The 22,662-nt window shown below is 42.7% G+C and overlaps 1 protein-coding gene across 4 annotated transcripts in view; it reads right to left on the reverse strand.

Moving 5' to 3' along the window:
* Gfrl (Glial cell line-derived neurotrophic family receptor-like) overlaps positions 1-22,662 on the reverse strand; it is a 218,621-nt gene that overhangs the window by 114,493 nt on the left and 81,466 nt on the right. For all 4 annotated transcript variants that reach the window (XM_076535545.1, XM_076535543.1, XM_076535546.1 and 1 more), the window contains exons 2-4: positions 22,342-22,464; positions 6,043-6,213; positions 1,349-1,493 (exon numbers count right to left, since the gene is read on the reverse strand). In XM_076535545.1, the coding sequence (XP_076391660.1) occupies positions 1,349-1,493; positions 6,043-6,213; positions 22,342-22,464 (439 nt within the window). The remainder of the gene's footprint in view (positions 1-1,348; positions 1,494-6,042; positions 6,214-22,341; positions 22,465-22,662) is intronic.

The raw sequence follows: 22,662 nt of genomic DNA on the forward strand, positions 1-22,662 counted from the left end.
AACTTATCGGCGAAAAAATGATTTTTTACTCGCGATTATTCGTTTATTTCCGCGTTCACGGATAGCTCTACTTACGTATAATTTGCAATTTGTACGAGAGGCAATTTATGCCATAAACTGGTGTAGCAGCTGAAACAAGCATCGTTTGCAAATTTCAGCCTGTTTAGATTTCACGCGCAATAAACAAGGTGTACGCGGATCGGTTATTCGCGCTCTGTGTTCGCGATTTCGCGTCCGTTTTACCGTCCTTTAACGAGCGCGTTACACTGCCATTTGCGTCGTTTCTCCAAACATCGTTTTCTCCGAACGAGCCTTCGCTCGATGGCAAGGAAAACACGGGACTAACGGCCGACGATCACTGCACCTATGCACGTTGTACTCGGAAATCGTTCCGAGCCTTTTCAACGGAACGCGTCCCGTTTTAGCGACGATCCAGGACAGCGATGCATCATACTTGGAAATCATTTTGACCCGTTTCCAAGGAAAGTGCCATCGTTCTTTTCTCCGCCGTTCATAAACTTCCGCGTAACGCAAGCTTTCGCTTTCTCCTTCCATTTTTACTATTTCGTAATGACGATAATCGTATTATACAACGCAGGCTGCGCTAGAACGTGCGCGGATGAAAATGGGAAGAAAGGTACGAGGCAATTACTCGGGAGAAAAGACTCGTAAAGTTTCGAGTAGCTTCTGGAATTAAAAGTGCGTGGACGAGACCGTTAATGGCTTTACGACGACACAAAAGACGGGGGGACGGAAGAAAAAGCGTCGTGCAAGTTGCTTTATGTTTTCTCGCGCTTTTAATCCTTGGGAAAAGAAAAAACATTCTATACGTGATCACCGCGGTGTGTTACGAATAGCAATTTGAATTAAAAAATTTGCCGAATAAAAGTATTTGAAAATTTGAGATTTTGTCGTCGAATGGTATTCACGTGAAGCTTCGCGCGAAAAGAGGTGTCGAGCGTTGAAAGCATCAACTTGAACGAAATAAGTACACACGCGACATCGAAGAAAGCAAGTTAGCCGAGCCGGTTCGAAGGTGAATGGCGTCGAAACACTCGCACACACGAGGGTAAGAACGAAATCCAACGCGCGGCAAAAGAGATTTACATCTTTGATTGACACTGAAAAGGAACGTTCCTCGCTTCCTGTACCTTGAATTATGAATAGGAAAGCGGCAGAGTGAAGCGGCAAAACTTCCGTGGGTACAATTTTTTCGCGAGAAGAGGCAGACGTAAATATTGACTTCCGGGCTCACGCTCGTCTCCGGATGAAAACCGTGAATGTACTCTCGGCCGATCGACGAAAGTCGAAATAAACTATGGTAATGATGCAAACGTTTTCCACTCACCGGCTCTCCATCCTGCACTTGCCCTCTCGCGATTTGCAGTTGCTTTTGAAGTCGTCGAAAATCTGGCTGCACGGTTTACCCCGCAAACAGACGCTCAGCGCATGATTGCAGGTAGGCAGGGCGTCGATGGAGTACGGGTCCTTATCTGGAAAAATCGTCGCTAAATTAATGAGACGCGATATCGTCGCGGAGTTTTAATCGGAACCGATGCAATTTCGATATTCGCGCGTTTCGATAGGAACGAGAGAAAAAGTATTCGCACGCGAAGATTAATTCTTGATAATTTTTATACACGACTGTTTGTAGCCGGTCGTTCGTTTTTCTAGAGCGCGTATGCGCGTTTTTCGTGCCTGAACATCCACTCTTCGAAGTCATATCCACTTTATCGTCTGTCAGAAACAAAGAGCCCCGGCTAAATTCATCTATCCGTTGAACGGACAACGAATCTGATGGCAGCTCAATTAAAAATATTGCTGGTATAAAACTCTCTTTCGTTATTGCTCGTTCGTTTGAAAGCGCGGAAAAATAATTGCCAGGCCGGTCGAAGTCGCAGAAAATAATGAAAAGACGCGTCTGTCTGGGACCGATGGAAATAAAACAATAAGAAGTCGTCGGCACGGGGTGCCGCCGGTCTCGGGCAAAAAGACGAACCAGAAAATAATAAAGGTATTCTTTTATCGAAGAAAGAAAGAAAGGAAAATGAAGGGGTAGGGATAGGGGACGCGTTAGGAGAGGAGAGATTTTTTCGCGGATAAAGGAAAGAGGATTGGGAAATTTCCCGTGAATAATTTCAAAGACCTCGCCGCTTTTCCCACCCTCCTCGCCCCGCTCGCGAATTCTCCGATAATAAAAGCGATCGCAATTAAAAGGGCGGACTAATTCATTTAACGGCGAGACGATCGGCGGAGAAAGAGATAGATAAACGAGAAGGAAAATCGACTTCCAGTGGCTGTACACTCTATTTCATAAATTACAGAAAAAGATGAAAGCGATACCGGTTGGAAAAGCTGGCACGAGAAAATATGTAAACAAAAGCGGTACGGTGGGGCGCGGATAATGGGGGCGTAGCGGAGAAAAGGAACACAGGCGAGATAAAAAAATAAAAAAGGAGAGAGTTTCTCTGGCGGAATCGACAGGCAGGAGGAGAGGCATTCTTTCGGCATTGGTAAGAACGAAGACCGAAAGAAAAAAACGACCAGGATGGCAATGGAAAGAGAGAAAGAAAGAAAAGAAGAAAGAGAGAAAAAGGAGGAACGCGAGTTGAACAGCGGACGTGGGTGAAAAGAAGCGCATTGGGAATTATCCGCGAATCGTTCGAAAATGCTCAAAAGACTCGACGGCCCGGACGAGCGAACCCTCGGGAAAATGAACAATGGAGATCGCAGGAGAAGCCGCAATGGCGCGGAGGTTATATAAGAGAGCCGCAGTCAAAGATATCGCGATCCCTTTGTTTCTTTCACGAGACCCGCCCCCCCTCTTTTCATCGAAAGAAAATGCCCTGAACGAGTGGCGCTTCGATCAAATTTTCTCCTGTTATGTTCTCCCCTTGCAACCGGTATCGTTGTACGAGACAACCCCCTAGATAACACTTTCCTGCGCGATCAACGCCATCGGATATGTCATAAGCAGCGTGTATCGCGAATCGAGCATACAAGGCGTTAAGGAAAAGTATATCGTTTGCAGAATGCACGAGACGGGAATTCGTAACAACTCGACAAATTACGAATAATAGATTATCTATCGAAATAGCTGCCGTTCAAATCTCTTCCATACTATACTATATTCTAGCTTCGTGAAAAACACGTGTCTCTAAAAAATTCAGACCGTTTGTCGTTCAAAATTGGAAATGTTACACCGGTGTTGTTAAATATTGACACGCGACCAAGTAACGTTGACGAAACATGCAATGACGTTTTGGAAAATCGGGCATGTTCGACAACGGCGAATTTATCGACGAAAAACTATTTATCGAAGAATCGTTTGTGTACGCGAAACGAAATGTGGGTCGCAGCGAAACGTTACAGATCGAGAGTTAGCGTTCGCGGGAAATTAAAATTTTAATTTCGTAAGGAAAACAGAAGTGTCTTGAGAAGGAAGCAATTAAGGGAGAAAATAAATTAAGCTTGCCTTCCGAGATTTCACCACTCGGGAACTTCATTTTGAAACATAATTTCGAGATGGGAAAAATCCGAGCAATTAGACTGCTTTGAACGAGCGTTTCATTTCACTGATGTATATCACGTTTATCGAACTTTGACTGACTGCAAATTAGTTTAGAAAGTTACGCTGCATTATATCGCATTACAGTATAACTATACTCGACGCTTGTTCATTTCGGACTGTATCCCGAACAATTTGCAAGATATACTCCTGAATTTATAAATCCCTCTCTTTGTTCCTAGAGTGTATAGTTAAATCTCGATAACAAGAGAATGTCTAATCGTTTCGTATTTATTCGTGCACGAATCATAGCTACGAAAACCTTGTATTAAGTGATAGTTTACGGCAGGAAAATTCGATCTTAATGTCTTGATGCAGCATAGGGTGATACGCATGACCCAAAATGAAAAGAAGCAGACGGGCCAAGACGAGATGTTCTTGATAGAAATAATTCAAAGAGTAAGGAGTACCTCAATTAGAGGAGTTTGGGCAAAAGTTTAATTACATTTACCCGGATACATGCATAAGCTACACGGTCGGCTTGAAAGCCGGTCATACGGGAAGCCAACGTAGATAATGAAAGCTCTGCCATAGTCGGTAAGAGAAGCAGGAAGCTTCGGCACTTAATGAGATTAAATTCGCCCCCGTGCTTTGAAAAAAGGAAACGAAGGAAAGGGAAAACCGACGGTGAACTAGAGAAAGGTGGAGAGAAAAAAAGAAAAGGGAAAGGAACGGAGGAGAAAGAAGGCCTGGCAAAGGCACGCGCGCTACCCCTTTTCCTTCCTCTTCGCTCTTCTACGCTCCTCTTCAACGCGCCAAAGATTCGCTCCTCTTCGAGTCGACGTCACTTTCAGGATACACTGAAAGCAACGCGTTGCAGCTTATGCAACGCAGTCGGGGCTTTGAAGCTTCCGTCGAGCCGTAAAAAGATCGCGAACAGAAAGGAGAAATCGGTTTCCAAGCTTTTAATGCCTTAACGATCAAACCCTCGAGAATCCCTTTCGCTTTCGTCACCTTTTATTTTGCCCAGAACTTTCCGTGTTTCGCGCAAACGCCTCTCGACCGGTTTCGTAATATCGAACGAAATAAATTGATTATTCGATAAAAAGTTTCCTCGTGCAAGCAAAATTGCGTAGCTCCGATTTGCAGTTTAAGGTTTCACGAAAATAATTGCGTAAACATTCCATTAATATCCTGAATACGCACCGGTTGATTGTCAGTTCCAGGAAATAATAGTACGAGGAAATACGTGTAACGTTCTATTATGAATTTCACTGTGCATAACTCACGGCAATAGCTACGGGTAATTTAATGCCATGTTTAGAGAACGTATAGTTAATTATTGCCATAGGGAATTTGTAATTCTCATGGGGTTCGCTGTAAATCCTTCTTAAAACACGATGTAACCCTGTTCGAAATTAGTTTATTTATCGCAACGCGAATCGAACGATTTTCGTTTTGTTAAATGTACAAACAAAAAGATATGGAAGAACGAAAACAGTTAAAAAAATAAGCGACTTTGGTCGATCGATGTCCATCGAATATTTGCCAACGGACTACGACAAACCAAAACCGACCAAAACTACAATTTCCATTGATGTTGTTTTCGAAAGTGGAACGAATACGATCGACGAGTTAAAAATAGAGCTTAACATCCGTTCAGAGAATTAACCCGAAAGCAAAAATCCACGAATTTACAGGGAGACCAGTCGCGATCGGCAGCATCGAGCGATACGAAAAATAAGAATAATTCCATTTCCAATTTATCTGACTCGGAGAAGTTGAACAAAAAAGAAAGAATATTCTCTGTTTGTAGCTGAAAACGGGAAATAGTTTCGCAGCTGTTCGATCGATGCTAAAGAACGAAATTCCCGAAGGAACAGCGTAAAAAACATCGAAACAAAAGTTCGCTGATAGTCGAGAGGACTTTTGGATAATCTTCGTGAGAACCCGAAGAGCAAATATCGGCAACGATTTTCGAGGTAAAGACGAGCGGATTCCCTTCGAGCATCCTCGAGCGAAGACTGCTCTCGGTTGGCGGCTTTCGTCTCGAGTGAGCGTGTAACGCTAGCCGGAAGTTAAGGTTAAACAAGAAACGAATGGCTGCCGGATTATCGGAAACGTCGCGAGGGAAACGCGTGTTCGCGACTCGTTAAAAGTTTTCGAGCGTTCTTCCTCGCGGAGATCGAGGCCAACGGTGGAAACGTCCTCGACGGTCCAGCAGAATCCCTCGTTACACTCGCGATTAAACGCTTGTTAGAGGATTAACGCGTGTCGGGCTCGATCCCTTTTTCAACCGGACTAGATTGATCTTAATTGATTTTCGCTGTTATCCAAGCGTTGCCGGACCATTCTCGCCATGCCGATTCTCTATTTACACAATTCCGCTGTTTTTATACTGTACCGCTTAAAAAGCGCCAGTTAACTATTCGATAAAGGCAGTGCGTTTTTCGTTTCCATCGATTTCTAATTTCCTAACTCTCCGAATTCGGAACACTCCTATCGAAACGAGTAGAAGAGCGTAAAAAACTTACCCTTTTTCAAGACATCGATGCACGGGTGATCGAAGAGGAAATTCTGGAAGCTGTTGCACTCCGGGTCTACGTGCGGTTCCTTGCAGAGACACGTGGGTCGGAAGAAAGGGAAAGCTTGCAGGGTTCGCAGGGCCACTTGACACTTTGTCACTGTCACCGTCGAGCAAGCCACTGGAACAGTTAAATTATTATTAAGCGGGTCTACCCATTGTCGATGACAAATACGCCTTCTTAGCGCGACTACGCGCGAATAAATTTCCCCAATTTCCCGGGTTAACTGCTTCTCGCATAAACACGTGACGTTGCACAGAGGCCAAATGGAATATACATTGTTCCGCGATACGAATGTCAAATTGCTTTATTCAAACTTGCTACCCTCATATTTTGAATCGGTCTCGGTAATGTTGTTACCAAATCCCATTAAACGTGAAATATCACCGCGTACATGTATACATGAATTATGCAACGTTTCAATCGGCTAAATCGATAAGAATTTCAATCTAAACCGACTCGTCGATCGAATAAAATATGCACAAATTTTATGAATAATTTCAGTCAAGACCAAAAAAACCCAGACAAAGTTTCGCCTCGTTTATTTTCGATTCCTTTAATCCCGAGTACTGCGAAACGTCCAGAAATACGCGAACACTTGTCTGAGCTTACGTTTCCAGACTGGATGGAAATTCATGAAATATGAAAGGCAACGTTCTAAATAAGGGATAATTACGCGTTTTAGTCCGCGGTTTATGAGCCTCGTTTTTAATACCGGTGTCATAATTGATAATTTGATCAGCTCGGCAATAAGTCGTTTGTTGTTCGCCGGCTAGGAGAGGATTACATTTCATGCGCGATAATTAGTGAAAGGCGCGTCGACGAACGTCAGTAATGCCTACCGGTGAATACCGCAGAATCCCATGGAGAAATTTGGTGTAACGGGAAGCGGAAGGCTCGACAGAGAGATTATCGCGCAAGAATGGAAAGCTCGCGTTACACCGCAGGGAGCAAGGGGAAGTCCTATGGTTGGGAAAGCAACGGATAACGCTCGGCGTATGTAGCTCGATCGTTTCGACAACAACTGGAAACCTCTCTGTAAACGTAGCTTCCTTCCTCTTTGGAATCTTGCCTTCGACTGATTCTTGACGCGTCTCGATGTCTCTCGCTTCTGTCTATTCTCCCGATTCGAGGCAATTCAAACGCCTTTGAAAATCGAGACACGAAAGCTTGCTCGTTCCGAACCCTCCGCAGGAAAAAATAATTGATTATCAACTAGAAAGATAACTTCATATTTTATACGATCCTTTTCATAGGGTTTCGAAGTTGCCGTACAGTTTGCTGAACCAATGGAAACGACGTTAACCATCGGTGGCGTCGACGTCGTAACGACCCAATTTCGACGTTCCGTCGACGAGGAAATAAAGAGTGCAGCCGCGGTACGCGGAGGAGATAGAAATAAAGGATCGGCGATAGGGGGAAAAAGAACAAGGACAAGTAGCGAACTTGAGTTCCTCGTCTACAAAGCGAAAAGTAAAATTCCCTGGCAGCGAGAAGTTAATATTTAATTTAAGATAGAGCACTGACTCCTCGTTTGCCATCTTTCTCACCATCTCGCGGCAAAGTTATACCCGATATTCCACGAGATAGTTCTTGCTCGGATCTATTGGATTCTCGAACGACTAACGGTTACGAGAATTTACAACGCGTTCGAACTAGCTCCAACTTCCTTGAGTGAAAAAATTAATTTTTCATGGAATACTTAGCGACAACCTACGCCCCGTAAAGTTTCGGCTGACTGGTTGCTTGCTGACATTAGCCGAGTCGTTTATTCGCGCTTGACTCTTCTTTCAGAGTCGGTACATAATGTTTGCTTAATGATTAACCCTCATATTCAGCGCCGAGATCATCACATTTTTCATACGGTACATTCATTGTAAATTGTATAGCTATTAATAATTAAACGATTAATACGATCATGTAGATTAGAAAGAGAAGAATTTCCGAACGTCGATCATAGGATTGCGTATCACATTCGATATTCCAGCAGCAGCATAGAATTTCAAGCGTAACAAAGAAAAATTGTATCAGGGATTATTAATTAACTCTGTGAAACATTATTAATTAACGTTCAGGTTACAAAGGACGAATCGATACGCGTTGCCGTTCGACAATGTATCGAAAAGTTGCTCGCAATAAAGAAACAAGAGGGACACGAGCTGTTATCGACAAAAATAAATTGAAAATATTGAACGACATGGTTCGTGCTAATTTTGCGTTAGCGGATGAAAGAGCTCGATTGAAATTTCCACTTTGCTCGTCATTTTTCGATTCGACGTTCGACGGAGGGGCGACGACATCTGGATTCATTACTTATACCTCGCCGCTGCTGCTGCTACTGCTGCTGCTGCTCGGTTATTACAAAACTTACGCTGTCTTGGAATAGTAATTAAGGCTGCCTCTCGTTCCCATTCTTTCTCTGAACGACGCTGTACTAATTAATCTGCGTACAGAGGAATCTCGGGCAAAAAACCGGGAAGGAAAACCATAATAAAACGAAGTAAAATTGTTTTAACGAGGATATATTTCAGTGGACGAAATCGTCGTGCGAATAGATCGATTTCAACGCAAGAATCATTCCTCCGTTCAAGATCTTAATGAATCCGCTAGTAATTCTGGCCAGTTTTCGATATCTGCAAAATTCGGTGGACAAAATTAAGGCGGAACTTTGTCCTTAGCAAATTGGCTCGATACTCGGTTTCATAACCAAATCTGATAATTTAGCCTATAGCTTCCGAGTAATTTTATCGGACGTCCATTGCTCCATAATCCCCCGAGAGATACGCGTCGAACGGAAGTTTACTTCGAGGATACCAGGATCCCAGAGAAGACGTCGAGGGGAAAATTGAACGTTACAATCGAGACACCGTAAAACGATGCCGATTCTGGTTGGATTCAATGTGCCGGATTTTAACATCCTCCGTGTGTCACAATACGGGATATTCTACAAAACCCACGATCTGGTAGTTGCAGTTACAGCTGCAGTTGCGCTGATACCGTCCACGCGTTCTCTGCCTATGCATCGTACAGCAGGAGCTCGTATGGCGCCTGTTAGATAAGGACTTTGCAAAAACTGGGAGAAAGAGCATTAGATCGCGTTTACATACGTATGCGCGTTTGTGCAATTGTCCGTATATCCTGCAACTTAGATTATCGCGCTACCGATCAAAATAAACGACTTTTATATAGCACATACGCATATGCCTCTACCTTTGAAGCTTTCCGAACGTGCCTCGAATATTAATCGACAACAGAGGCTGATTTGATATTTATCGAACTGTGTTCGGAATTAGACTTATTAACGCGATAATTGCCACAGTGGAAACATTAATTATACCTATCTTAACTAGCACTGTATCGCTGCGTGTTATATTGCTGCGCGTTCCGTGTATCGCGTCATCAATTGTAATAAATTGATAATTGGTCGTAATCGGCTTACCGTTCGAGTTCTTCGTAATAATAGAGAATAGAGAATATTTTTCGATACGTTTTATAATACTCGTCTAACCCGCAAATTAAAACGGCAGAGTGGATTGCGGAGTACAATATCGAAAGGTAAAAAAACATGCACGAAATTTTAATGTTTTAAATACAATAGTTTCACCCTGACCCGTGTTTTCAGACTTTTTCAATGGATGAAACATTTTTTGGCAAACAATATGTTACCGTTTGAAAAAGGGATGGAAACAGAAGGCTGGAACGGATATTATGGTAATTATGGAAAAGTGAACAAAAGTGCGAACAATGGAAACACAGCGGAATCGAGAAGTCAACGTCGCGTTCTCTTTGCAACCACGGAATCGAAACTTGCATTAATTATCTAAATATTTTATAATTTTTAATAACATCCGATCGATGTAACGAATCTCTCTTACGATGCAATTAATAACTTTCTGCATTGCAAATTACCTGGGTTGCGAATACGTTATTACATACGGAGATATGTTGCAGAACTCTGCAATTCGAGAGTCAAAGAGTAAACTCGTAACGTTAAAAATTTGTTTAAGCTCTACAAAAATATCCTGTTTAATCCACATCCATAAGTTTTAATTAAATCTTTTGATCGAAATACAAGCGCGGAGAAAATATTTCTGTAAATTTAAAAGCCGGTTGATAAGAAAATACCTGTGGTGGAAACAGTGCGAATAAAAAAATGGATGGAGACAAAGAGAGAGGGGAAAAAGTAATTCCTTTTTTTTGCGGTACCTAACGAATATGAAGGTTCAGCTCGAATACAAAGCGAAATTATCGCGGTGAAATCTTTGGACCGTGTATTGTGTGCAATGTTTCGCAGAAACCGAGACTTTCGCTGAAAAGTTGCTCACCGTCATCTTGATACGGTAAAATCCTTTTCATGCAAATTAAAATTGTTGCTGGAAGAAAATAATACGATTGTTTTCGTGGGAATTTCGAAGAGCGTTCCCGCGGCGAACACTCGGTGGTTGTAAAAATTGCAAAAAAGAGACAGAACTTCTTGCAACACCCTTCTCTCGACGAAAGAACATTCATTTAGAGAGACTAATGATCCAGTACGTTTGATCGAGAGATGAAACCGAAGAAGCGAAACGGAAATCCGTCTGTTCGTCGAAAATAGAAACGTTCGATCAAATTATTTCTAGATGACACGAATTTTTCGCTTATGAACTCGTCCTCTTAATTGAGCAATATCTGGGACACTAACAAATTTAATTCGTATAAAACATTCAGTTCACGACGGAAGGAAGAACCAATTTTTTAACCGCGTATGAATGGAAAAACTTCAACATCTCTTAGAAATTTATAAGACCGGAGTCGCGAGAATTCCAAACTTTCCAACATTACCAAATATAATTAGGAATATAATTGGGTTAGCCGAGCATCCGTATATCTCGTGTTCCTCGCGACAGCGTTAATTCGCCGAAACACGGTCAGAATCAAATTAAACAAACGTGCGAAAATAAAAGGTGTAACTGAAACGAAAGTGCATGAAATGGGGAATCGAAGGCAGCAGCCGGTTGTCGCGATTAATAAGCACGGAAAGTGTGGTGTCGGACAAAGGGACCGATAAGGTGGCAAAGAGGGGTGAAAAGGGTGCCGAAGGTAGCAGAAGGATCCCATTGTTCGAAAATACAATGTACGTTGTTACGGTAAAGCGCTGTGCACGGTTCTCGAGTACAATGGCCTCGGTTGATCGGGGGTGGGAAGAAGACAACGACGGAGAAGGGAAAATTGCATGGTTGTATGCAACCTCCTGCGTGTGTGTTCTTGGGTGAAAGTGCATCGGGGAAAAGCGTGTAAAAAAGGACAGCGAATGAGAGAAAATGATAGTGCGTGTGCTATGTAATGTAGAAACGTAGCGATTTTGTGTGACAGGACCGTCCGAAAATACCGAATAAATTTTCTTTTTCATGCGATGCTTCGTTTATCGAGGAATTTGTTTATCGAGTCTGAACATTCTTTCGAATATTTGTAAAAGAATTTGTGTACAGCGGAATTTCAGAAATTTCTTTATTAACTGCTGGATGCCTATTAAAAATCGATAAATATGAATGCTTCTAAGTTTTTCTTCGAACTCTAATTTCCTCGTTCGATCGGTAATACGAATGCAGGTAAAATCAAAAGTGAATCTCTCTCGCGGTAGTTTCTCCGGTGGAACGATTAAAAAGTTACCGAACGCAAAAAGCGTAACAGCGACGAAAGAAATGTCCGTAATGTTTCACAGTGATGAAACTTTGGAACTCTACCTTCTTCGGATTTCATCTAGACCAGCTATCGTGAATCTCGCCCGCTTAAAAGTAATGCCTCCTATTCGCCACGAAGTTCGGCCGACGAAATAATTAACCGTTTCATTTCGTGGAAACTCGCCGGGGGATTCGAAAGAAGCTCTTAAAGCGAGCCAACGAACAAAAGAGACCGATAAATCTATCCGTGATTTCTTGCCAATCAACCGCTAACAAACTTTGTATCCATTTCGTGGTGCCTCACGCTACGACGATATTTCACAAAATCAATCTACTTTTTCTAGCCGGTCTGCTCTTTCCCTTTTTGCTCAGTTTTTTAAATCCGTCGCGTGATGATTTGGTGCGTCGTAATTCAATCTGATATTATTCGGAACGTAGTAGTTCGACACGTGATCGCTTGGTGCGTGACGATTCCACGCGTCGTAATTCGACGCGATGTAATTCGATAAGTAGCAATTCGATGCGTGGTGACTCCACGAGTGGTAATTCGATGTGTGGTGACTCCACGCGTAGTAATTCCATGTGTGGTGACTCCACGCGTGGTACTTCCGTGCGTGGTGACTCCACGCGTAGTAATTCCATGTGTGGTGACTCCACGCGTGGTACTTCCGTGCGTGGTGACTCCACGCGTGGTAATTCGATGCGTGGTGATTCTACGCGTGGTAATTCGATGCGTGGTGACTCCACGCATGGTACTTCGGTGCGTGGTGACTCTACGCGTGGTAATTCGATGCGTGGTGACTCCACGCATGGTACTTCGGTGCGTGGTGACTCCACGCGTGGTGACTCTACGCGTGGTAATTCGATGCGTGGTAACTCCACGCGTGGTGACTCCACGCGTGGTAATTCGATGCGTGGTGACTCCACGCGTGATAATTCGGTGCGTAGAATTACCACGCATCGAATCGATCGATAATTCCACATACTACAATTCTCAGCATAAAAATTCACCGCGTAGCAATTCGATACGTGATACTTCAGCGCGTTGTGATTCAAAGTATAATACTTCGCGTGGCAACAAGTAGGGTAGTTTGGCGTGCCGTGCTTAAACATGTGGGGATCCGACACGGTACGTCGAGAACGACTGAAAATTTAACCATTTCGCCAACAGATTTCAGATTTGACGAGTTGAAAAACAACGGGGACTAATACATTGTAGTAAGTTCGAACACAGAAGGGGCTAGATTGTACGCATCGTGCAACGATATTGCCGCATTCGTTCGCAAAGTGATTTTCGTTCGTGCGCATAATAACCAACGACGAGGCAGAATTTACCCCCTGACGGACGAACGGGGTAGAGCGAGGATCGAGGGTTTAACGGAAGGGTGGTTTGTCTACCGGTTGCCATAACAAGGGACGAAGGGCCGAGCGCTCGTATATTCCGGATCATTTTACCGTATAAACGTTTAAGCAGCAAATTGATTGCCCCTACGGCTCATGCTAAACCCAATAAATGTAATCGTGCTCACCGATTTTATCGTGGCCAAGTCGTGACCGAACGTGCGCGTGATCAAACGCGTTAATTTATCTGCGATATTGTGCAATCGAACCGTACGCCGATATTTATCTTTAATCAATTAAATGAAAGTGTACTCTGGTTGCCGAGAAAGTTTTCCTCGATCGCTTTTTCTCGAAACGAGTGCAGGTCTACCAGAATGTCCGGTTATTCGAGTAATATTAAATACGAGTTTCGGTATAATATTTGCATAATTTGAATAGAATAAAATTTGTGAATAGGCTTAAATTGCAAAATGAAAAGACAAACTTCGATAAGTGGCTGGCACGCGAACAATTGTTTCGCTCGCCGGTTGTACGGCTTTTCCATCGCACAACTTTCACAAAACCATTTCCACGAGTCCACTCGACACGCGAACCACCCTTCTCGAAAGACACATTAGGGTAGAAATTCTTTGCCTCTCGACAAATGCTTCTGTACACCCCGTTCCGTTCTAAAAGAAACTGCCCCCATTCGTTCGAAGTTTGCAAAAAGCTTCGGAGAAACGAGGTGGCTGAGCGGGACGAGGGAGTAACATGGAATTAAAGCACATCGCCATTTTCTCGACCGGTCTCTTATCGATACATCGTTAACAGAATAATCTTGCCAACGGCGAAATTACGTTTACAGGAGATTTTTCCGTGAAAGCACTCGCCTAACGACACTCGTTGCCCTCGTGCTCCCTCGCTCTTTTTCTTTCGAGTTTCCATGAAAACTGAACGATCGTCGGAACGTTGTGAAAAAGATCTTTAAGGTGGAAACTCTGATAGTAACTAAATGAAAATGGTTTCTTCGCGACTCGAGTACGGCTCCGTAAAAAGGACTCGTTTACAGGATATGACCGCTCAAAAGTTTCTGTAGATTTGTATCGTTTATCGCGGACATTATTTCAATACTCGAATATCCTACTGACACTCGGCGAAATGATAATCGGCCGAGAAACACAGCTACGAGTTCATGTTACTTTTGCAAAAACCGTCATTCGATATCGTTTACAACGCGGTATTTTTTAAAGAAAACCTCGGTTAACACGATGGAATCGCGGAAATTAAAATCAAAACAGCGAGACAAAGCTATCGTTTACAGCCTCGTTCCAAATCCTATTATGGTAAGAAGTTTCTGGCTTCTTTGTTGTAAACGCTTTATCGCTGCATTTTGTTCAAGACGAAGTGGGAATTTGCACGGAAACGTTTCTAAACAATTCGTTCGGAATTCTTCTTATCCTATCACTTGCAGCTTTCTGTAAACTCGGGTTGTTGAGAGGCAACGAAACGAGCTTGTAACGAAGTCTGGTAATCAAAGAAATTCTTTGAAAAAGAATCCGTTCGACTATTCTTGTTTCGTGTGAACTCTAACGAAACACGTAGCACACGCATTCGCACATTAGCAGTAATTACCTCGGAAAATAAAAGGAGAATTTCAGTGAAGTTAAAATAAAAATCAAAGTCAATTTTGTAGTAAACTTCTGCATTCCAAAATACATAGACACTTAAATATCTAAACGTTTAGATACCTAGAAATCTCATATTGTTGGATCTGTACCTGAACACAGCTTTAAACATCTATATTCTTACATTGCCAGATCTATAACCGAATGTTCGTAATTTTCAATATCCCTAGACTATTATATGCATGCATTTCTATATATCTAAACACCTATATGGCAGTAGTAATTGAAAAAGGAAAAGAAACGAATCGTTAATCCTTTCGTCAGAGGATCGTGGCATGTGATTTCATTTCCGAGGGATTAATTTGACCACGCAGTTACAGCAAGTAAATTCGTTTATACCCTCGGGCGTAATCGATGATCTGGCCCGTGTTCAAACGATCAATCATCCGCTCGGCCAACTGTTGACCAAATGAAAGCGTTATTTCGAGTGACACGCGGACCACCGTCCACCGGCTACGGTTTAACCTTTAACCAGACTGTCGAATATGGAGCAGGAAACATAAACTTTAGCTTGGGTAGTCTACGTCCAGCCATCGTTTGTACGCGGTGTTCACTGGGAGTCTAAATAACCGCACGACTTGTGTTAATTATGACAGTCGTTCGCACTTGATCATTGGAACGAATCGCGGAGACCTTGCCAAATAGTCTTCGGTTGTTCGAAGTGTTTGGATTCCTCGCAGCCTTCGCGGTTACTGGGAGCAAAAGTTTCAGCGGGAGATGTAGCTTTACGCTATCATCGATCGATAATTCCTCTCATTATACGGTTTAGGGATCGTTTCGCGCAGAATAATAGAGCGGAGGAAACGATAACCGAGCAGCTAACGAAACAAAAACATTGGCATTGACTCGAGTAATTTACTTCGTAAATTCGCGATGAAGGAAAGTGTTGTAAAATTTGTCGTGATCGTTGGAGATGAAAAATGCTGGAAACATATCGAAAAGCAATCGTTGATTCATCGACGCGAATCGAGATGCGACAAATAAATTCAGCGGAATCGATCGCGAGTGCAGGTTTCTAGGTGCAGGTGGATAAACGTGAAAGGACATTGGGATTAATATACGGCGATAAATCAGAATTAAATTCGGCCGTCAACGCTATCCCGTTCTAACGTTGAATTTTACTTGGTCGACGAAGCGGAGAATCGAAAAGAGAAGGGAAGGCAGACGCGGTAGAAAATGGCGATGCTTGTGCATCGCGGCGGGAAAGAGAGAGATGCCGGGGTCGAAGGTGAAGAAGAATGAAAAGGAAGGTCGAGAGACGAGGGGAGAAAGTCGGGGGAGATTCATAAATCCAAATAAACGTTTGGAGCCTCTTCTGCCTTGCAGATTTCAAGCGATCGCGATTCCAAAGCGAATTCCGAATATCCCTTTCTCTACGGTTAATATTCTCTTCCACGTTATTCATTGTTCTGACGTATGATTCATCAGCGGTCCAGAACAAGGGTCCATTAACGACGACTTGACATTTGAATTTTAAAGCGAAGTAAATCGCGTCTGGCCGATATTACGTGGCCGACAGGTCATTTCGTACGCTACTTGGCCGATGAACGCAGTCGAAAATTAACCGATACACTAAGCTGATTTACCGGAAAATCCGCTAAAGGATCTATCCAAACTCGTACCAATTTGTACGGTGTATTAACCGTTGCCCTATAACGACGAATCGTACTTGCGGACCGGATCGTATCCCACGCATATACTATGTCATATTTAACGGAACGATTTGAACTCGAGTTACAGACGTGCAAAATTGAAGAAACAATTAACAATCGATATAACCGGCAAGAAGCTAATTCCGTTGGCGTAAATTAACGCTCAAGCGCCATAAAGGAATTTTATTCGAAGAATGGATTGTTCGGCACATGGGATAATCCTGAAACGAGGAACATGTCCCGGCAGGAAAAACGATCGCTAAGCAGGGAAAATGGCCGGTGTTTCCGGGTTAAAGGGGAACGTTTGAATAAAAATCTGCACGTGCTGGCACTCGTAAATCTCGCCGACTGTACGTGACGCTTCAACCGAGATTGGAAAGCTTAATCTTGTCCCCCCTTCTGGAAAATTGGTGCTTAACGATGTGCCCGCTTCTATTCCCGATTCGACTAACAATAAGCCACGTCGACGCGTCGCCGTTTGATTCATGGTGTACAGAAGTAATTCGATTCCGACGAATTCCACCGTTTCTGAAATGAATTTTCGAAGCATCGAAAACGACGTATTTGCATCTTAACGAGACTCGCCGCGCGATAAAAGTCGTTTCGAGCAAGATATTATACTTTTGCAATTAGTTTACCAAACCAATCGTACTAATCCATTTTACCCGATTACTTATTCCGCTCGAATCGGAACAAACCGATGAATAATTCACGCCGAGTGCGCCGCGAATCTACTATAATTACACGATTGCCAATTTTTCCATAAATTTACCAACAATCGATCGAAAATTTCCGAACACGGATCGAACTCGTCGAATTTCTTTGTCGCCTACTCTTACGCGTGATCCTATAAAGGTCACATTATACGTGATTTATGGGGCTGAATGATAAATCGATCGACAAACACCGGACTGCGTGATCTAAAGGTTAAAGAATGAGAGGAAACAGCAGGTCGTGGTAACCTAACGAAATATTCCAAAAGCCGATGGTGTCTAGCAGGGTCGGTCGTTATTTACGAGCATAAGTAGTAGCGGGTCGAAAGTGCCACCAAAGAGCCTTTTAATAAGGGAGTCCTTCCCCCAGTACCATATCCTCCAGCCGACACGTTATTACTTCGGATACCTGCATACTTGGAGCGTTTCTCGTCTGGCTCGGTTCCCTTTTCATCCCCTAGGAGTAACCCTTCTTCGAGATCACGAGATACACACGAACGCGACTGGTATTTTAACCACGGATACCGTCGCGTCGCTTCGAGAAGAGTCTACGGACGAAACAATCGTTACGTATAAACCGGTAGAAGTGTTCGTGCACACCGGTCAAGTCGACGATTGCGAAAGCCACGAAATCCCGAAACTGCTCGCAACCCCTCCCCTTTCGACCGATTCCCTGGACAAGCATCCCCTAGGCTGTCAAGCGCACATCCCTCGGGAAACTGCAAAGGTATGCTCAGGAAATCTCGCTTCGGACAGGAAAATGGAACTTGAATCCTTCGCGTCGGCTCGAATGTTGATACGTAACAGAGCGTACCCTAACATGGCGCAACTTTATCTTGTTCGAAATTTTCGTACACTGGATACCCTTGCTCTTACTTTGCAACAGTGACAAGCAACGGTGCACACGACATGCACTCGTGGCTAATTTCTAATAGCTAGTTTCTCTATTTGAAAATGTTCAGTCTAGAAAACTACAGGTGGACTAATTTTTAAGAAGGTTGATAACTTTTTTAATTAGCGGAGTGGTAATTATATTAAAGAGTGGAATCAATAGAGGTACATTTACGAAATAACGTCGTGCTATCTGGAAAGATTTCCCAGCATCCAGTGATCATTTTCATCGATAACGCTCGGACGAAATGGAGGTCCGCTATGGTCGACAATATTCATCCTATGGGGTACTAGCGCGGGAAATAAGGGCTACGGATAAGATTACGCCGGCTCCTGCAGCTGTTCAAGAGATGTTAACGATCTGGAAAATCGTCCATATCGGTATCCCCTGTATCGCACCTTTTATCTCTGTTGGTGGACTCGTTATCGAAGAAATTGTTGATACAATTTTGCGTGCACGACAATGAAATTTCGAAATCGATGTTACAGAAGGTATAACAACAACGGTATAGAATTTTCGTTGCAAAAATAATTGAAATAATTTGTAATACTTGAACTATCCTATCCGAGAGAATTTACCAAGATCGAATCGCATAATATCGATACTCGAAGGCAACAAAGTTTTGCGGATGGAAAAGGAGGAAGAAACGTATCGAATACCTTGGTAGGTTTGCGTAAATTCTTCAACCTGAAAATTCTGGGACTCTGATAATTTTCTGAATACTCTTGGGAAATCCGGATGAAAGGGAAGCTTTTCTCGTTTTATAAGCCGTCCTACCATTCGCTTTGCCGTTTTTATAGACCGTGTTCCGTGTTCGTTCGAAAGCATGACTTCTCTATTCCCGTAATTAGAAAATCAGTATTTAGGCGCGCAGGAAGTTAATGCTCGCGACAATCCGGATTATAATAAATTTCGTTGAAATTACAATCCTCCGGTGGCACAATATTCCAGCGTTTATACTATTCACACGTTTGTACGTTCGTCGGATTGGCCGATGAACATTCATCGGGCTCATAATCAGCCGTCCATAAACAGTACGGCTCCCGGAACACGAATCGGGATATCGACCCACGAGGTTTCCTATTCCCAGTGCACTGAAATTTTGGCTGTCAGAGATAGGTCAGCCGGAAGTTGTCGATATACTCGTCTCGTATCGGATTCTATATCGCTTTGTCTCTTAGATTCTCGTTACCGTTTGTCTATTATATCCTCTCGCGTTTTACATCGCTCTCGAGTAACATTCTTAAACACGATTTAACACGCAAATATCGAAACTGTGAAAATTCTTCCATTGTCTCTTTCGGATGTAGAGTTCAAGGTCGATTGTGCAGAAGGAATCGATACACAGCAAAACTTGTAATCCGAACTTTTGCTAGATTTTCTCGATACCGTGTTCTTTCACGATCATAGCCGAGGGATTAATGTTTGATATGCAAACTCGTTTAACCGCTGATCTGTTTGCTTCCCATTTTTTGTATGAAATAATTCCGGAAAATAAACTAACGCGGTGCGGTAAAAGGCAAACGTCAAAAGGTCTTGTGACTCTGTCCGTTAAGAGAAGCGAAATTATCATTGCTTTCGAGTCAAAGCGAAAAAATGTTCCATACCGTCATAAGTACTTCATTCGATGAGTTTACAGAGGTCGCTCGAATAAAAGAAGTCTTCTGCGTTAAGCTCTAATTAAAAACACGACAAATTCGATTCGCTTTTTAAACGAGACCGAGGAAAAAAATTTGAATCGTTTAAACCTTCGGTACTTTTGCCAGTCGTATGAGTCGCGCAAAACCACTATGAATTTTTTGTCGAGCTTTTGATTTATCGAATACTTATCCCTCGATTTACCTTTCCAGTGAGTTTGAACCCAATCACAACCGACAACCTTCTCTTCAAACCATTCGGCTGAAAAACTTCAAGCTTCGGGCTTATAAAAGCTTTCGCGATATGATATTTGTTGTAAAAACGATGCACGAGGAAGCGACTAAAATTATAAACGTTTGGGATGATTTATAGCATCTAAAATTCTTAAGCTGGATTTGGGGGCAGTTTGGAAATACAGAAGCTTAAAGTCTCGATGAAATGAACCTTTGCGATAAAAATACTGTCTTATATTTGGAATTGAACGTACGAGAAGAAGGCACAGCTTCGTAAACGATGATATTCATGATTTTTTTGTGACGGACGCGTCAGCTGAATCAGGAATCGTTAATTTCGACCCGAGACCTTTCCGGCCAGGTGATCCTATTTCAACTGTGCTCAAAACCGCGCGTAAAACGCGTTAATTAATTCATCGACGCGACCGTCCGGAAAATGAACCGTGTCGTTCGGTAACTGCCTATACGCGCAGCTGATTTTTTCCGACTTTCGTATTTTCGATAATTGTCCCGTTTTATAAAAGAACCAGTTCTCCCGGACGCGCGATATATCAAAAGTTTGACCGTCGAATCGCGTCCGCGATAATAAATCTCGATTGTGCGCCAAGATTTCGGTCACTGCGAATCGTTCAATTTTTTTCTCGAATATTTTTTCTACCGAAACGTCCCGTGGATTGGCGGGGCGAAATTTATACGCATTGAAAACGCGTCGATCAAATAGCAACGTTCTTTTCATTGCTTGCTAACTCCCGAACGAAAGCTTTTCATGTTAATCTATTTGCTTCGTAAAGAATTCTCTTGTTCCGCACTGATATTCCTCTCGTTTACTCGTTTAATTAAATAGAAACTAACTCCATTTCCTCCGGAATAGTCCAGGCTTTCTTTGGATAGTTGCACTAGTAGCTTTCGATTCTTGGAAATCAAATACCTGACGTTGAATTGTTAAAATTACGAAGTCTAGAAATCCAAAATTGGCAAGTTAGCAAATTCTTAAGGTTCTGAAAATCTGAATCCAAAAATTTCCCGTGCATACCGTGCTCGACAATGTACGAACACGTAGGTTTTACCGTTCTTTTGCGGATTTCACTTTTCCTGAAGTGGAACACATCTAATTCCATTATCGCGGCGACCGCCGTTGTTTGTTTTAATTTCGAGCGACGTTACGGGCTGTATTTGTCTCGATTTTCGGCTCGTTCGTTTAAATTCGTACGTAACTCCGTGGCGCGTGAACCTCTCTAACGCAGTTATTCAAGTTATAACTCGGGCCGCGTGTAAAACCGTGAGCTTGAGGGAAAAAATAGAGTGCTCTTGTCGAGGAGACTTGATTGGAGGATATAAAATTCAGAAAGTTTGTAATTTAATCCGACTGTGAACGAAACTGATTAGTTGCTTTGCGCGGACAGAACGAAATGCTTCTGACTTTTATTATTCATCTTTTGTTCGCGTTATTTTATTGAAGCTGTTTCTGATCGACGTATTCAACGAAATACAGTTTTTCAACGAGCGAATTCATCGGGTTGTACATCGATCTTAACAGATTTAGAAACGATTAAATCGATGAGTCTACAGTTTTCAAGAATACCGTCAATTTATTCGTAAGTTTCGCTAATTTTCAAAGCAATAATCTCAAAGTCGGGACTAATATAAAAAAGCCACTAGAGGTACTTGAAACATCGACTACTCGGATTACTTAAACCGCAACCGAAATTTCATCCAGATTACATTGATTCTCGATATTACTATCGGTTCTCGATAAACGATATCCAGTAACATCATAGTATCAATTTACTGTTCCTCATAATGAATTAACACCGATGAAATTTCAAAATTAACCGGTTCATCGTTAATCAAATCTGAATTCCAATTTGATTCCGGAACGAATGCGATGTAATAATTTGCTGGGACGCTAGCCAATCGATACGGAATCTTTAAAACAATTAAACACGCGCGTAATTCGACGCGAAAGTTGTCGCGCGTAACGAAGATGGAATTAACACCGAGTCGAAATGACGCGAAATTTGCGTCAGAACTCGGTTACGTGTAACACCCATTTCGCAACACAAATACAGGAATAAAGAAAAAGAAAGGGCAGAAGTGGCGAGAAACACGGCTAGATGAAGGGGTGGCGAAGAATAAGCGCGAAAAGTACGAGGTCGTCGACCGTGTCTCTGGTCCGCCTCGTTTTTCCGCTTCTCGTTACATCGGCCAGGGGAAAGCAGCCTCTACTCGACACCTTTCGACTTCACGAGACCCTACCACGAAACCAATCGTACCCTCGAGAGCAATTATTTAAAACAAGGAAAGCAGCGAAGAGAATGGCTGACTTCCTGACCTGGAATCGTACGCTGGCAAACCGATTCCGAGTCGAACGAAAAACGTGGAATTTGAATTGGCTACAACCCGCAGAAACGTTCTGGTTCGATAGCATGACGATGAAAAGTGTTTTAGTACTCACCCAACTCCGGACCGCAGACCCTCGGTATAATTTCCAGGATGGCGCTACAGGATGGGTCCTCGAAGCACAATTGACGAGCGTACAGACAGTTCAGTATGGCAACCGGTACTTTGATATCGGATCCTGAAACCGAAACCATTCAAGTTAAAAACGAGAGTAAAATGCGCTGATTTTCTTTTATATTTACTCGTAATTATAAATCTGATAGCTTTTTGTCACCGTTAAATATACCGAGTGTTTTTCCTCGGGTTTGCGGTTTATCGATTACAAATTATGCAGCGATTTATTTCGAATCGATAGCGAAACGATGACTTTTAATTT

Source organism: Megachile rotundata, chromosome 9 (assembly GCF_050947335.1).
Source record: "Megachile rotundata isolate GNS110a chromosome 9, iyMegRotu1, whole genome shotgun sequence".
Lineage (NCBI taxonomy): Eukaryota > Metazoa > Arthropoda > Insecta > Hymenoptera > Megachilidae > Megachile > Megachile rotundata.